This window comes from Megalobrama amblycephala, linkage group LG5 (genome assembly GCF_018812025.1).
Source record: "Megalobrama amblycephala isolate DHTTF-2021 linkage group LG5, ASM1881202v1, whole genome shotgun sequence".
Taxonomy (NCBI): Eukaryota; Metazoa; Chordata; class Actinopteri; order Cypriniformes; family Xenocyprididae; genus Megalobrama; species Megalobrama amblycephala.
In genome coordinates this window covers 36,107,984-36,125,604 of record NC_063048.1, presented here as the reverse complement: position 1 = coordinate 36,125,604, position 17,621 = coordinate 36,107,984, and the positions used below count along the sequence as shown (strand labels likewise).

The 17,621-nt window shown below is 37.7% G+C and overlaps 1 protein-coding gene across 1 annotated transcript in view; it reads right to left on the bottom strand.

Annotated features, from left to right (window-relative positions):
• The window catches only part of LOC125269226 (formin-1), a 77,573-nt gene extending 61,226 nt beyond the window's left edge, over positions 1–16,347 (bottom strand). Inside the window, exons 1-4 of the mRNA XM_048192095.1 lie at positions 16,217–16,347; positions 15,479–15,687; positions 13,164–14,532; positions 4,098–4,270 (exon numbers count right to left, since the gene is read on the bottom strand). Coding sequence (XP_048048052.1) covers positions 4,098–4,270; positions 13,164–14,409 — 1,419 coding nt within the window. The 5' untranslated portion in view covers positions 14,410–14,532; positions 15,479–15,687; positions 16,217–16,347. The remainder of the gene's footprint in view (positions 1–4,097; positions 4,271–13,163; positions 14,533–15,478; positions 15,688–16,216) is intronic.
• Positions 16,348–17,621: the final 1,274 nt, after the last annotated feature.

The window sequence follows — 17,621 nt, the reverse complement described above, 5'->3', positions numbered from 1 at the left end:
AGCCGTAAAAACAAGCAACACGACACAAACTAAAGCTCCTCATCCAGAACAATCAAACTAGAGCTCGAGTTAACCCTATAAATAAAGTTCACATCTGAGAGGAACAATGACCGTCTTGAGACGAAGCCTTCATCAAGTCATTTCATCTGACATTTGAGGTTCATTGTGGTGTGTGTCACACCCGTCTAATCTGCTCTGAGATCAGTGTGGTCAGATTCAGGTGGAGTCACGGGTGTGTCGGTATGCTGGCATTCTCACACGTGTTAAACTGTGTCTCGTGTCAACATTCTGCTGATTCGACGAGTCTACAAACCCGATTCCAAAAAAGTTGGGACACTGTACAAATTGTGAATAAAAAAGGAATGCAATAATTTACAAATCTCATAAACTTATATTTTATTCACAATAGAATATAGATAACATATCACATGTTGAAAGTGAGACATTTTGAAATGTCACGCCAAATATTGGCTCATTTTGGATTTCATGAGAGCTACACATTCCAAAAAAGTTGGGACAGGTAGCAATAAGAGGCTGGAAAAGTTAAATGTACATATAAGGAACAGCTGGAGGACCAATTTGCAACTTATTAGGTCAATTGGCAACATGATTGGGTATAAAAAGAGCCTCTCAGAGTGGCAGTGTCTCTCAGAAGTCAAGATGGGCAGAGGATCACCAATTCCCCCAATGCTGCGGTGAAAAATAGTGGAGCAATATCAGAAAGGAGTTTCTCAGAGAACAATTGCAAAGAGTTTGAAGTTATCATCATCTACAGTGCATAATATCATCCAAAGATTCAGAGAATCTGGAACAATCTCTGTGCGTAAGGGTCAAGGCCGGAAAACCATACTGGATGCCCGTGATCTTCGGGCCCTTAGACGGCACTGCATCACATACAGGAATGCTACTGTAATGGAAATCACAACATGGGCTCAGGAATACTTCCAGAAAACATTGTCGGTGAACACAATCCACTGTGCCATTCGCCGTTGCCGGCTAAAACTCTATAGGTCAAAAAAGAAGCCATATCTAAACATGATCCAGAAGCGCAGGCGTTTTCTCTGGGCCAAGGCTCATTTAAAAGTGAAAAACTGTTCTGTGGTCAGACGAATCAAAATTTGAAGTTCTTTTTGGAAAACTGGACGCCATGTCATCCGGACTAAAGAGGACAAGGACAACCCAAGTTGTTATCAGCGCTCAGTTCAGAAGCCTGCATCTCTGATGGTATGGGGTTGCATGAGTGCGTGTGGCATGGGCAGCTTACACATCTGGAAAGGCACCATCAATGCTGAAAGGTATATCCAAGTTCTAGAACAACATATGCTCCCATCCAGACGTCGTCTCTTTCAGGGAAGACCTTGCATTTTCCAACATGACAATGCCAGACCACATACTGCATCAATTACAACATCATAAAGAGGAAGAAGCGACAAAGAAGACCTAAGACAGTTGAGCAACTAGAAGCCTGTATTAGACAAGAATGGGACAACATTCCTATTCCTAAACTTGAGCAACTTGTCTCCTCAGTCCCCAGACGTTTGCAGACTGTTATAAAAAGAAGAGGGGATGCCACACAGTGGTAAACATGGCCTTGTCCCAACTTTTTTGAGATGTGTTGATGCCATGAAATTTAAAATCAACTTATTTTTCCCTTAAAATGATAAATTTTCTCAGTTTAAACATTTGATATGTCATCTCTGTTGTATTCTGAATAAAATATTGAAATTTGAAATTTCCACATCATTGCATTCTGTTTTTATTTACAATTTGTACAGTGTCCCAACTTTTTTTTCGAATCGGGTTTGTAAACAACCGCCCAAAAGACTGCAATAATTACAATTTGTAAAGTTTGTGAAAGAGTCTCTTCTGCTCACCCAGGCTGCATTTATTTGATCAAAAACACAGTAAAAATTCTTGACACTCACTCGTCTCATTCGCTCTGGTTGAATAGTGCTTGTGTTGCTTATCATTTTAGTCATTCCCGCAGGTTTAGCGCTCGCATCAAAAGCGAGCGCACCACTGATCTATATAAGTGCCGTGCACATAAAGCCGCTTCTCAGACAGCTTGTGAGTCGCAACTATGAGAGGTTTACTGCACTTAAACGGTCAAATACAAACAAAATGATGTCAAAATGCCCTTTTTGGTGACTGTTCAGGTAAATACAGCCAGTTTTGAAATGAAAATAGAAACGAAAATGCATGTTGTGTAACAGTATATTGGATCCGTGCATCAGCTCTTAAAGGGTTTGTTCACCCAAAAATGAAAATAATGTCATTTATTACTCACCCTCATGCCGTTCCACACCCGTAAGGCCTTCGTAAGACCCATTTCCTCTCTCAAGATCCATTAATGTACTAAAAACATATTTAAATCAGTTCATGTGAGTACAGTGGTTCAATATTAATATTATAAAGCCACGAGAAATTTTTTTGGTGCGCCAAAAAAACTAAATAACGACTTATATAGTGATGGCCGATTTCAAAACACTGCTTCAGGAAGCTTCGGAGCGTTATGAATCTTTTGTGTCGAATCATGATTCGGAGCGCCAAAGTCACGTGATTTCAGCAGTTTGACACACAATCCGAATCATGATTCGACACAAAAGATTCATAACGCTCCGAAGCTTCCTGAAGCAGTGTTTTGAAATCGGCCATCACTATATAAGTCGTTATTTTGTTTTTTTGCCGCACCAAAAATATTCTCGTGGCTTTATAATATTAATATTGAACCACTGTACTCACATGACCTGATTTAAATATGTTTTTAGTACATTAATGGATCTTGAGAGAGGAAATGTCATTGCTCAGGCCTCACTGAGCCATCGGATTTCATCAAAAATATCTTAATTTGTGTTCTGAAGATGAACGAAGGTCTTACAGGTGTGGAACGACAAGAAGGTGAGTAATTAATGACAGAATTTTCATTTTTACGTGAACTAACCCTTTAATGTGACAGCAGCCTAATAAACCTGCTGCTGTCATTAATGTTAATCAACGAACAATGAAGAATAATTTTACAATGAAGACTATCCAATGTTATTTTACATTTGATTACTTTAATTTCTGTAGTATTTCATTCTTTTGAACTTTATTTTCATCAAATAATCCTGAAAAATAAAATGTATCACAGTTTCCACAGAAATATGACTGTTTTCAACATTGATAATAATCATAAATGTTTCTTGAGCATCAAATCATCATATCAGAATGATTTCTGAAGGATCATGTGACACTGAAGACTGGAGTAATGATGCTGAAAATTCACAGGAATAAATTACACTTTACTATATATTTCACATAGAAAACAGCTGATTTACACTGTAATAATATTTTACAATTTTTACTGTATTATATGATGCAGATTTCATACTTTTCACTGGTAGTGTTTGTGTGGATAATCAAGCATATGGAGGGAGCAGCTGTTCAGTGCAGAGAGAAAGACTCATTACAGTTATTAGCATGTTCTTCTCTAAAACACAAACGAGTCTCTCTGAGTTGAGAAATCTGGATTTGCTGACATGCCCTCTGGACCTGAAATACTTCTTAAACAAAGCCTGTGTGTGTTTGACTGTGTTTAAGCTTTAGTCCACAGGTCCATATGAACAAGTGTTTATGAACACTGAAGGAAGCATTATGTGTTATATATGTTACACACATCAAGTGATTCAGTGTGTGTCACGATTGTGGGGATCAAATGTCTCAGAATGTCAGCAAAAAATAATTAACAACAATACATGTAATACAAGAACTATCATTTTTACACTACCTGGACTACTTATGTTTTTTAATGTTTTTGACAAAAAAGTTTCTTCTGCTCACCAAAGCTTCATTTATTTGATCAAAAATACAGTAAAAATAGTGAAATATTATTACAGCTGTTTTCTGTGTGAATATATATTTATTCCTCTGAATTTTCAGCATCATTTCTCCAGTCTTCAGTGTCACATGATCCTTCAGAAATCATTCTAATATGCTGATTTGCTGCTCAAGAAACATTTATATTATAATTATCAATATTTTCACTTGTATGACCACAGATAAATATAAATATACACATCTATAATAAGTTGATTTTGTCGTAGTGCTCATTGACTCACTGTTATTCCAAGCTTCGGATAATATGGAGTGTCTCCGATGATGTCATCCTCTGGCGGTGTGATTCTCAGGAAGTCCAGGTGATCAGGTCTGCTGGGACGACACAAAGGCTCCTGGGTAATGGATTCATCCCCGTCCAGCATCCAGATGTCCTCCGGCCGCAGCAGAGAGTTTTCTGCAGATTAAATCAACGCTTTAATGATAACAACGATCCATATATTAGTGTCTTTACTGATCATATATGTGCTGAAACAGACTAGATCTAATGCAATAAAGCAGCTTTTCTTTCAGAAATATTATGCTCCAGATGGTTATGCTGTATTTGTGTCTCCTAATACAACACAATGTCAGTGTAAGAACGTTCTGTGTGTCAGGTTTGATGTTGATCTGTATAATTCACTGTATAATTTCTGTCTGAAATGAGTTTAACGGGTCACCCACGGCAGGAATGAAATAAAGAAATCTTACTGGAGAAGCTGCATCCTAATCCACATACATTTCCTTGGCAAACGTCTCACTATTGATAATGAGAATGAAGGCAGCAGGCAAACGCTGCAGTGATTAATCGCGTCTCATTATGATAATGCATCGGATGCCGGGCCTCCAAACGCTGACTAAACGTCTGGTTCTGCTCCAAACGCAGAGTCAGATTGATTACAGACGAGGTCCTGCATCTCTTTCAGCCTCGTGAAATTAAGATGCACTCCAGCTTCAGCAACACTGGAGTAAAATCGCACTCATTCCATCCGTGTGAATCACACACTCAAACAGCGCCACCATCTGGACAACAACAACTAGTGCTGCTCACTAACTCAGCTGTTGATGAAACACAAATACACATCATGCACATATTAAAACAGGAACACAAAACAACATTGTGATTGTCAGAAATTACACTAATAACAGAGAGTTTCTCCTCCTCCAGGGGGCGTCAGTGGCTCACAAAACAACCTCCCATTGAGACGCATCAAATCACATGCTGTTTTTTGAGACATTTGTGCAGTAATTCAGCTGAACTGAAACTAAACAATTTGTTCCTGATCTCTATAAGCCAGACCGGGGCAAGTTGTCACATGTGAATATTATTGGTTCCCGAGTGGTTTCATCATGTTGGTAGTGTGATTGGTTGAAACTGGCTGTTTGTTCGTGGTTCAGTGTTGATTGACGAGCGTACAGTGAGATACAGGCAGACCAGCAGCTGTCAGATGTGTGTGTGTGGCACAGATGATGTCACATTACAGTACTGTGTTTAACGGCCTCGGGCTGATGCACAGCGAACGGCCGGTGCAATATGTTTGTGCTGATGCTACACTGATAATATGAGCTCATATTAGAGACATGTATCAGACACATGCATCATGCCACCTTCAAACATGCAAAAAATATTTATAATTGCATGGTTTGTCTGTATATTTTTCTCCTCGACACACTCATCTCTGGCCTCTTGATTGTAATATTTGAATCATGCATTTTCTGTAAAGCTGCTTTGATATGGTCTGTATTGTGAAAAGCACTGAATTGAGTCTAACTGTGTCATATTTCTTCAAAACTGCAGCATCACAAGAGTGAATATGACATCAGAATAATATATACAAGAGCTTTCATTTCATTTGATTCCTCATTCTGAGCGTCATCTAAGGGTGTAGTTTGGTTTTGGTTCTGGTTCTGGTTCGCTTAGCGTTCACACTGTCACTTTTAAGTCCGAACCTAAAGATTTAAAAAACAAAAACGGCTTTTATGATGTATATTTTGTGACCGATCTTACTAAATAAGGACTGAATTTACTGTAGATTTCTATAAATAATAATGCCATGTTTATGGCAGATCTGTGCTTTATTTTAATCACATTATTAAGTGATTCCATAAATCGCCTGCACGTTTTCGAAGCCATGTGAATTATGCCATTAATCAAATATGAAGGTATTTTTATTTTATTTTAAAAGAAACATCTAAAAGCAATATAACCATCTCAAATAACTCAGTCAATATTGGGCATTGCATTTGAGCATCTTAATAAATGTTGATATCCCGACCCAACGCATCCTAGATTAATCAGATATAGCTATTTTACAAGATTCATCTGCAAAAGGCACATGCAAACGTGAGCTTGACCGAAAATGTAACTCCGATTGCGCTTTAAAAAGTGCAACTAATATTTCAGCAATATTTCGGATTCAATTTGCACTTTCTGATCAACCAAAATGTTATTTTACAGTATGAAAATCACTGATGATTATTGCTAAATTAATTGAAAGGATATTTTCAGCACAAGATACAAGAACTGTATTTTCATCTATCTTATCAAAGTGAAACTAGACATCACTACGTGACTTCGAGGCCATTCTCTCTCTTCTCACGTCTTTTGTCGCATGCTGTGGAGAGCTAAACCATCAGAGCTCAGGGCACCGCCCTATAACCAATCAGGAGAAAAAAAAAAACATTTCGATCATCGTTTACATGACAGATCGTCGCTGTCACGATCGAGTACTCGCTCACTTTTGCACATCCCTATATAGTATGAATGAAATCCAGACGTTCTACATCCACCATGTTGTCATTATCACATGACCTACGGGCGTCAGTTGTGTTGCTTCACCACTATTCATAAATCCTGTCCTGTGGGATAGTATCATCGAATGCACTCTTAAGAGGAAGTACTGTTTTATGAGTACTATGAATTCGGACATACTACTCGTGGCATACTGTTTTTTTGCATACTATATAGTAGAGAAGTACTTGATTTGTGATGCAGCGCAGGTGTGCTTGAGCATTCAGTCCTTTTTAGAGTCACGTCTGGTGACATCAAGTCCTGTTTTCTGTGCCTTCAGATGTCTTTGGTTCTAGCCGTGCTCATATTTCAGTCGAACCGCACCAGAACAAACCTTTTCAGAGGTCTCGGCCCACTTGTTTGGTTTGGATGTCAGTGTTCACACTTACTGTATTCAAATGAAGGACACTAACAGAACAACTGAGTTCATTTTAACCCTTATGCGGTCGTGGTCTTCGGGGTCTCTGGAGACCCCGGCAACAAAATGCAATTTTGTAACAATATAATATATTTTTTAAAAACCAATGTAATTTTACTCTGTTTATTAATGTTTTTACTCAACATTTGTGCAGTTTTTGGAGGATTTGTGATATCTTTTAAATTTATATAAATAAATTAAAAAATATTTTTTTAAATAGGTTTTTATGCAAAAGCAACTTTTTATGTAAAATTCACTTTATGAAAGGCCCAGAATTCTAACTTTCATTCATGGGGATAACATGGATAATTTGACATGGTTTAGTGTGAGATTTTTGCCCATCGTTTGGAAAATGCAGTTATAAAAGTAAAAGTGTTAACCACTGTACAAAGTCTCATGCCATTTGGACAAAGAGAACATTTTTTTTAATTTGAGCAAACATCATTTGCGGGTCAAAAAAACCCCAAAGACCGCATAAGGGTTAATGGACTATATGCACGGTTACGTCCTTGTTGTCATTAAGCCAGCTCGGGCATTTCCGGTGAACTGTTAGCTGTTCATTCTGCACTCGCTGTACATCGACACAAAACCATCAATGGTTGACTTTTTAACCCTTAAATGCATACCTCGGGTCTTTAGTGACCCAGGACGTCATTCACTACCCTCCTCCTCGTTCATTTTTTAAAGTTAGACATCAACCTTCTTGGTATTCCTCAATCAATTCATTATAAAGAATATAACAAGAAAAAATCATAAAATTATAAAAGAATGCCTATTTTTGTATTCATTTTTTGTAAAAATTGTATAGGGTCACTAACGACCCGAGGTGTGTATGAGTGTACGTATATTTTTTCTGCACAACAATAATTGAATCTTAGATGACGGAATAAGTGCAATTCACCTTTATTCCACAAGGCGCAATGTCTGAAACACAATGCTGAAGTGACGACTCATTCAGACAGAAAACGAAATAATAAGAAAAACATGAAATGGCTCGGCGATTTACTGCAGAGCAAGTACTGAACGCAATCAAATATGACTGTAACTGTCATCTGGTGAAGCTGTTAGCGATCGAAATATTGATTTTGAAGATGTTGAAAATTATATCGTTTTGAGAATACGTTTGAGATCGTGAATGGGCTCATATTCGTGACCTCAAACATAAAACTAGCCTATTATTTGCTGAATTTACTGGGAAATGAGCTCTGATGAGGACAGTGGTGATGGCATAAAACATCTGCTCAAACTGAGCCCTTTCAAGCTCCAAAAGGTAACAAAATATGCTTTATTTTATTCTTCTGTAATTGTTACTCTAATATCAGAGGAGTTTTATACTATCGCGACAGGTAGAGATCCTTCTGTGTTAGATATAGATCCGGGTCGCTAAAGACCCGAATATGTAAGAATGATTGGAGAAACAGTCATGCATTTAAGGGTTAATGTTGTATTCATATTTTAATGCAGTTATCACATTTACCTAATTTGAGAATAAACCAGTTTTATCGATTGCAATAAAGACGAAGCGATTGGGATCGTTTAAAAACGCCATGTTTGTAATTAGACACACACGCACATTATTCTCCAGCACTTCAAATGTTAATTTTAATGTGATGACCACAAACATTACTTTGAGATTGTCTCCATTGTAAAACCAAACGTTTAAAAATATAAGAAATTCAACATTTGAACAAAACACTTTTTTAAAAATAAAAAAAACAATAATTACCACTTTAACCAGCAGGTGGCGGCAGAGTGGCATTTATTTGTGCATATATCAGCCATTTCCTCTAATCGTTTTTCACTTCGTTTTTGACTAAATATTAAACATTATAAAATAACTAAACACATTTTGTCAATGTGAAGTATGAAATACTCACAAAATCTCATGAAAAACAATAACTTTGAACGACACAGTCAGTGCAGCGTAAGATCAATGATTTCAGCACACTTGAGAAAACACACATTTTATTTAATTAATCTAACTAAAGTACACCATAAATATTTAAATTTTGATGCTTTTTTCACACGAAAGTGTAAAACTGATAGTCAAATTGAATTTAGCCGAGGAGGAACACGTCTTTATTTATTTATTTTTTATGCTGTCTTACGTTTGAATAACTAAATTAATGCTGAGCCTGACTATCTAAGTGACTATATTCTCATTATAAACTAAGTGACATCCCACCGGAAGTTTTCCAGCTGGCTTATTATCGCTCCGTGCATATAGTCCATTGAATCAAAGTGTGAACAAACCCTTCAGTACAAACACCACAAACCAACTCCTCTGACGCTTCCTCACTCGCTCACTACAGAGTTTTAATAATGGTTCCAGCTCTATGAGATGAATGAAGTTGTTGTTTGTCTGTGTTCAGAGTGAACTAATGCTCTGCTGTCTGTGATGAAGGACGACATGAAGCTCACAATGAACTAGCATCAACCGCAGACACACACATCAGACACGCGAGACTCAGAACGACCTCACAGTCGTGCTTTACAGGGTGTTCTGGGTGATTTACACAAACAGCTCAGGTGGGAAAACACATTTTACTCACTAACCAAAACGTTCTACAGTACTGTATCGCTTGAGACGAGATCAACGATAACAATTTCAAAACTGGGAACATTTAAAGACCAGTTAAAGGTTTATATATACACCCTCGTTCTCAACACACACTGATGTTTAGTGATGTGACGTGTAATTACAGCTCTCGACACACACACACACACACTGCTGAAGGTCCTCTCTGTCCGTGTGCTGATCAGTTTCATATGACCTCTGGGCTGATTGCTTTATTTCATTACTCTTATTATTGGAAACAGTGCAGAGGTCATGTGATCACAGTCTGAGGCAGAAACCAAACCGTATAGCACTAAAAGACAACCTGACTCTGTCCTGCTCTGGTTTAAATGTCATTTACACCTCAATAGATCACAGCACTGCTAGAACTCAAGCTTTACTCTTCAAACGACTTAAAGTCTAGTGTAAATGATGCTGAACGGAGTATGAAAAAGATCACATGGCTGTTGAACTGATTTTTTTACACGGAGGAGGTATTTTTAGATGGTTTATCGACTGATGAAATATTAGGAGAATCCTGTACTCAACCACTGCTGAAATATACAGTGTACAACAACAACTCCTGTACGTACTGGAGAGTTCATCACAGTCATCACATGATCTCTCGGACATGCTCACTGAAGCAGGAGTGTGTGTCAGCCTCAGGCTCCAGAGACTCTGAACAGAGGAAGTCTTCTCAGTGCAGAATGAGTGAAAGTGCAAGTCTTTAGGAAAACATGCATCACTAGTACTGCTGGGATTGTTGGTGTGAGCGGAGAGGAAACACTGCCAGTGTTTTATGTGTTTATCCGTCTGCCTGCAGCAAAGGAAGTGTGTTTTGTCCCACATCTGACAGTCAATGATCAAATCAAACGAGTGAATTTGGGCTTGTGATGTTCACAAGAGTAAGATCACAGAAAGGGCAGACGCTTAATGGGAATTCTTTCTTTTCTCGTCAGTGCAACCATGAGTCCTGCTCAAGCAACAAAAGTGTTTTAATCCTTTTCTTCTCATTAATGCTGAGGACTTCTGAAGCGGATGTTTTAAACCAGCCTCCTACAGGATGAAGGTGCAGAGCAAATTGTTTTCATGAGCCGCTGGCTTTGATCTTAGTGACTCTCGAACACAGAGAAAATTCAATAATGGATCTCTGGGAAAGGCCAGAATTCTTGTCCCGAGTCACATGACAAGCCTAAGAAATCAGAATGAACATAAACCTGGACAAGTGAGATTACTAGTGTTTGCCAGGGAAAGCATCACTATCCTCCTTATTTTTATAAGCTATTTGTAACATTTCAGCTTCTAGTTATGCTGCTTTATATTGCAAAATGGTATTTGGTATCATGTTATTTTATCATACTATCATTATCATAAATATACTGGTTTTGTCAAACCAAACCCTGATAAGTTACAGTAACTCAAACCATTTAAGTTTTAAAACCATTAAGTATAAGTACTGTAAACTCATATATATTAAGTTAAAGTCACGTATATTTTAGCGTTGGTTTAGTCAATCAAAGATTTTAAGTTCAGTTTGTCTTAACAGCGATTGCATTAAATGATTTAAGTTCATCAAACTCAAAGTAATAAAGTTACATCAGAATAAGCAAAAATGATGACGGAACAGGAGATTCATGTATTATTGTTTATGTGTTCATTTGATTCGCTTTTATGAAAACTATAAAAACTAACCTACGCTATACAAGCGTAATTTCTCTGAAAACATTATGCAAAAGAAATTAGAAACCATGGAATAAGTTCAAATTTCTTTTAAATATGTTGCGGTCAGCCATAGACGTAAGCTACTAGATTAAATGAATTTCTGTAACTTAAATCATTAGAGTTTAAAATAGAATATTATTTCTAGTAACTTATTCAGATTGAGTTCTGCTTAAAGGGTTAGTTCACCCAAAAATTAAAATTCTGCCTTTAATTACTCCATAATTAATGATGCCCCACACCCGTAAGACCTTCGCTCATCTTCAGAACACAAACTGAGATATGAAGAGTTTAGTTTCAAAACGCAATAACTCCATTTTGATTCATTTGAGTAAAAAGGTGTTTTCTTTACCAAGAAAGTGGCACTATTTTCTGACACTATTTTCTGTTTCAAACTTTCAAATAGCATCTTTTTGGTTAGAAAAACATGAAAAATTCAAATCTACATTTTGATTTTAAAAAGTTTATTATAAAAACGTATTATTTTTTTAAACAAAATGCAATAAATCCATGACACTTTTTTCTTCAAAATGCAATTAATCAATATAAAAGTTACTTTTCAAATTGAAAATACACAACAAAGTAAGTTGATTCACATATATGACAGAGTCTAAACTTTGCCAATATTTATATCTTATATACAGGCATTTGACTAAAAATACATTCAGTCGTCGCTCCCAAAATTAACGGGTCATCTTGTTAATGTTATAAATTATTTGTCATTAACAATTAAAGAGTATCTGGCTCCACCGCACGGTTAAATAAACACATTTGCCGAGTACATTGGTATTAAAAACGGCTTTTTAAAAAAGCCTTCAATGTTTACAGTGGGTGGAATGGAGCGCTGTGATTGGTTGAACGGATATATCACGTTTTGGAAAGGAAGGGAGAAAACATGACAGAATAACACGACGCATATCACATTTTGTGCAAAATTAATCAATGACTTTTCAATACCGACCAGATACAATACTGATTTTGGCGGAAACTCAATTTTTTTGAAAATGGCGTTTATCGCGTTTTGGAACCAAACTCTTCATATTTTGATTAAATCAAAAAAAGTTGAATATAATCAACACTTTCAAGGTCCAGAAAGGTACTAAAGACATCGTTAAAACGGTCATGTGACTGCAGTGGTTCAACCTTAATGTTATGAAGAGACGAGAATACTTTTTGTGTGCAAAAACAAAACAAAAATAACGATTTTATTCAACAATATCTTCATTATCTTACGCAGGTGACGCAGTGAAGCTTCCGTGTTTACGTCCGAATGCTGGCTCAGTATTGGCCAAAGCTGGTCACGTGATCGGTATGACGCATGCGTGTGATGCTGACGCAGGAGCCGGCCAATAACAAGTCGGCGTTCTGATGTAGAACCTGGAAGCGCTGGACGTAAACAACGTGTGAGAATGACACAGAAGAGATTGTTGAATAAAGTGGTTATTTTTGTTTTGTTTTTGCACACAAAAAGTATTCTCGTCTCTTCATAACATTAAGGTTGATCCACTGCAGTCACATGACGATGTCTTTAGTAGCTTTCTGGACCTTGAAAGTGTTGATTATAGATATTGAGTCATATACCTCTCGGATTTCATCAAAAATATCTTAATTTGTGTTCTGAAGATGAACGAAGGTATGGAACGACATGAAGGAGAGTAATTACTGACACAAATGTCATTTTTGTGTGAACTAACCCTTTAAAAACATCACAAATCAGCTATAGCATGAAAAAGGCTGATATAACAAACCCGATATTTTAGTTAGTTTAGTTTAACTTCTTCTTCACAGTTTCTCCTTCAGTTTGAAACAGAAGAGCGGTCGCTTACCTGAGGTCGTGGCACTCGATGTGCTGGCTCCATTCAGACTGAAATGATTGCCGAGGTTCAGGTCGAGGCGCGTGACTGTCCTGCGGTTGCCGTTTTTGTCGATGACCTCCGTGGTGACTTTGGGCTCGTCTCTAGAGGAGCGTTTATTTCCATCATCCTCCTCCTCGGGCAGCAACACAATACGGTGGTTCATCTGGGGACTGGGAAGCTGAGAGGACACAGGCGACATGCTCTGGAGGCTGTTGGAAGCAGGATAAGACACATTGAAAACCCCGGAGAGGGAGCTTGATGTGGGGCTTCTGGTCCAGGAGCGAAGGTTAGAGCTGGCGACAATTGTCTTCTTGCATACCTGGTCTTTAAAGCGATTGATCTCTTCACGTCCAGCTGATTTCTGGTAGATTCCCTCCACATCCGAGCAGGAATGAGATACAGGCTCCTCATTCGGAAGCATGTTGTCTTTTCTAGCCATATTATCACTTCCAAACTTCTCTTGATGGTTCCCAGAACTGTCAACATGTGGTTTCTCGTACTCCAAACAGAGTTCTCCGAAGTCCGAATCCATTTCGCATTCAAAAGAACGAGGTTCCTCCATGAAATCCCAGCCATCGTGGGCGATATGGAAATGCTCGTCCATGGGAAGAAGAGGCTCGCTGGAGACACTGACGTAGGAGCCTGATCCTGGAGTGTCCGGGCCGTGGATTGAGACTGGCGTTCCGGGAGCCTTCGGCTGGGAAAACTCGGACGCTGCTCCACTCTGAACCTTCTTCTTCATCTTGCTCTGCAAGAACTCTTCAGCACTGTCCACCTTCTTGGAACCCAGTTTCTTCAGCTTCCGAACTCTCGAGGTCGCTCTCTTTTGCTCCGAGGAGGGAGAAAGTGTAAGGTTGCTGCTACTAACACCATGTTCCTCCTGGAGCTTCCCATCCTGGTTGCCCATCCTGAGCCTGTCTGCGCAGTCGCTGCATAAAGACAGAAGGTCCGTCAGCAGCTGATGGTGTTCTGCAGCCAGCCACCGGAGCTGCGCAACCGCTCCTTTTGTCCCCTCGCAGGGCTGGAATACTTCATAATACTGGGGTCTTTGTTTAGTCCTGGCCGGGTCTTCATGCCGCTGCAGAGGCTGGACTTCACGAGGGGAATGGCCAGCTCGTGAAAAACCTCGGGACTTCCTCGTAGGGAAGTACAGACTGATGAAGCACAGCTCATGGATGGGTTTGTACAGACGCAGCACAGTGTGCGTGCCTTCCATTACGAGGGAATTAATCACACTCCTAAATTAAGTTGGCAGTTGTCTCGTGGGTCTCGTCTCGAGTCGGGGACGGCCCGGGATGGACTGACGGGGCGGGTGTTCATCATCGGGGCGATCGAAGGCCTGTCAAAATGAGGAAGTGCAACATAAACCTCATAAATCTGTTTTAGGATGTTTTTTTTAGATTTTTAGATTATTTCACATGCACAAAATCTATAATAATATTTTTGATTATTTTTTGCAATTAACAGTAGGATTGAATGTGAGCAAATTTGCATAAAAACACAAACAAGAGAAAAGAAAATGATTTTTCAAAGTTGTAAATAAAAGATTATTGGATATAATGTTTATTTCTTTGTAATTATTTGTGAAATTTGCATCTTTGCATGATCATAAGCAAATATTGTTATTATAAACAGACTTATTTTGTAATATTTTATGCAGTCGTCATTGCTGTGGCCAGTTGAGATGCTCTGCCAAAAATATCCATGAATGCATATTGACGAAAACTAACAGTGGGTCCATTGATAATGTCATTCAGTACAATTTATTCTGCTAAAGCCTTTGAACTGTATGCATAATTATTTAAATGAGCAGTTGAATGACTAGAGCACCCTTCATCACAAGCCTCATAATACTTCAACCTTCACACAAACATTATAATGACACTTTAAAATGATCATGCACAAGCTGCAGTGAATGTCTCTTTAAATAGATGACAATTCATCTGTGGATTATACTGAATAATCTGCTCTATACTGAGCATCATTTATTATGCAGAAAGTTATTTTTGCACTGCTGCATCATTGATGCTTGAAACATCCCCTGCATTTCTCAAAGCCTTGTGATCACTTCGCATTCAACAAATACATCTTAAATTGAGCTAAAATGTAATACTGATCAACGCATTTGTATGATTTTCTTATACATATATATAAATATATATATAAAACAGTATTAACTTCTGCGTTTCTGCAGTCAAACGACACGCATTATCTCAACACACAATTTCAGCCTATATTAACGTGTCATAACTGCGATAATATGAAGTTAATCATGTTAAACTCACCCATCTGAGGTGCATGACGGATCCGCGACTCGCTCTCGGAATAAAGTGCGTCCTGGAGGACAGCGGGCTCACCCTGTGATTGACAGGAGCGAGAACCAATTAGAGACGGCAGCGTTTGTCTCCGCAACTGTGATTGGTTGTCTTAGGGATGGCCCCGCCCCCATCAGAAGTGTGTCATAAAGCAAAACAGCGGCGCTGCGGACACTCAGCTGCAGAATGTCAAAAAGACAGCAGCATCAACTTAAAGGGGACAGAAGACAAACTCATTCTATCTATCTTTCTATCTATGACTCGAATTTGTTTCATAATGCTTTAAAATAGAACATTCATTATAAATAACTGCATAGAATTATTTAAAAATATATAATTAGGCCTATATACACAACAAAATATCCCCACAAAGGATAGTAAAACCTGGAATCATCTGAATGAAAATGTAGAAATCTATTCAAGTTAAGTGTGAGGGTTTAAGAGAATATAATTACCTCAGTATAACAACAAAATAAAACAAACATGATAAAAAAAAAAACGATTGAAAGACATACTGTAATCTATGTTCGATTGTGTCGTAAATGTGAACATTTTAGTCTGTTTATCTGTGTTAGTATATGAATGTTCAAGTAAAAAGTGAGCAAAAACTGAAGACATTTCTGAGGGGAAAATGGCGGTTATTATTATTTCTTTTTTTTTTTTTTTACAGTGTATTTATTCAAAATAGTTATAATGAGGTGACTGTACCTGAGATGTGATGACATTAAACTCCTCATGTCTCCTCGTGAGTTTATAAATACTCTAGTTTACACCGTGTTTACACCGCGAGCGACGCGTCATCGCGACAAAACGACATCGAACAAAATTCGCGCCCTTTTTATTCAAACGGCTGCGGCTCGTGAGGGTCGCGCGCGCTTTACTGACACAGAAACGCAAACGGACACACATATAAATATTTATAAACACTTATAATAACTTTAATAGAATTATACGAGTAAAGCAAGCAAAGAAGTAACGTTTTGTGATTTGTTACACAACTAATACTGGTTATATTGAGTATTAAAGGGCGTGTCAGTCTTTACCTCAGAGAGTCAAAAACATCTTTACAGTTTAAACTACAATCTACATTATTCTGCTGTACTAAACCATATTTTTCAGTTGTTGTTATGATAAAAACACATAAATAAATAAATAAATAAATAGAAAGCAGCTTTCATAAGAAGTTGACATACACAGGAAATTAGCTTACAGTGTTTGAAGATCCATTCTTGTTTATTGTAGTAACAGTAGTAACAGTAATCTTATAAAGCCTGTTTCAGTTTAATATCTGACTTTCAAAAGAAACAATGCACATAAATAAATATGAATTCATATCAAACATAAAGTTCATCACAATTTTGATGCAATTAGTATACACATTTATCGCCTATTATTTTTAGTTTATTATAGGTCGATTTGGATAGCTGAATAAAAATATATTATTTAATGCTATAATGCGTTTTACAATGATGACCCAACAAATAAGGTAATTTTTAATGAATTTAACAGTGAATAAATTTGGCCAATTGAAGTAATGCATGTTGTTTTGCAGTCACACCACTAGGATCCAGCAGAGGACTACAAATCCAGAGTAATTTCACAGAAACACTAAAATCTTTCACATTCATCTGCAGAGAGAACAGAAACAATGATCTATATAATAATTTCACTTCTGCTCTTATTTCATAATCTTACTTTTTCTAATAAACTGAATATTGTTGGCTTTGTGACAAATTTCTGATGTTGTAAATCGCTTTGGATTAAAGCGTCTGCTAAATGCATACATGTAAATCCATCCATTGTGGGATAAATGTAAATATAAATAAGATTTTTTGTCTGGGTAAATGAGCAATCCTCCATGAAGAGACACACACACTGTCAATAATGAAGCATAAGAGTCGATCTGAAGCAGTTCTGCAACTTTGTCCTAAATATTGACACGAAGGGTCACAAAGGTCACTGGGTCAGGCGAAGAAATCAATGTTACACTTCATTCCAGAGTTTTTCAATGCTTTTTAAAAATCCATGACTTATATTAGCCTACGTGTGTGTGTGTGTGTGTGTGTGTGTGTGTGTGTGTGTGTGTGTGTGTGTGTGTGTGTGTGACCTTGAA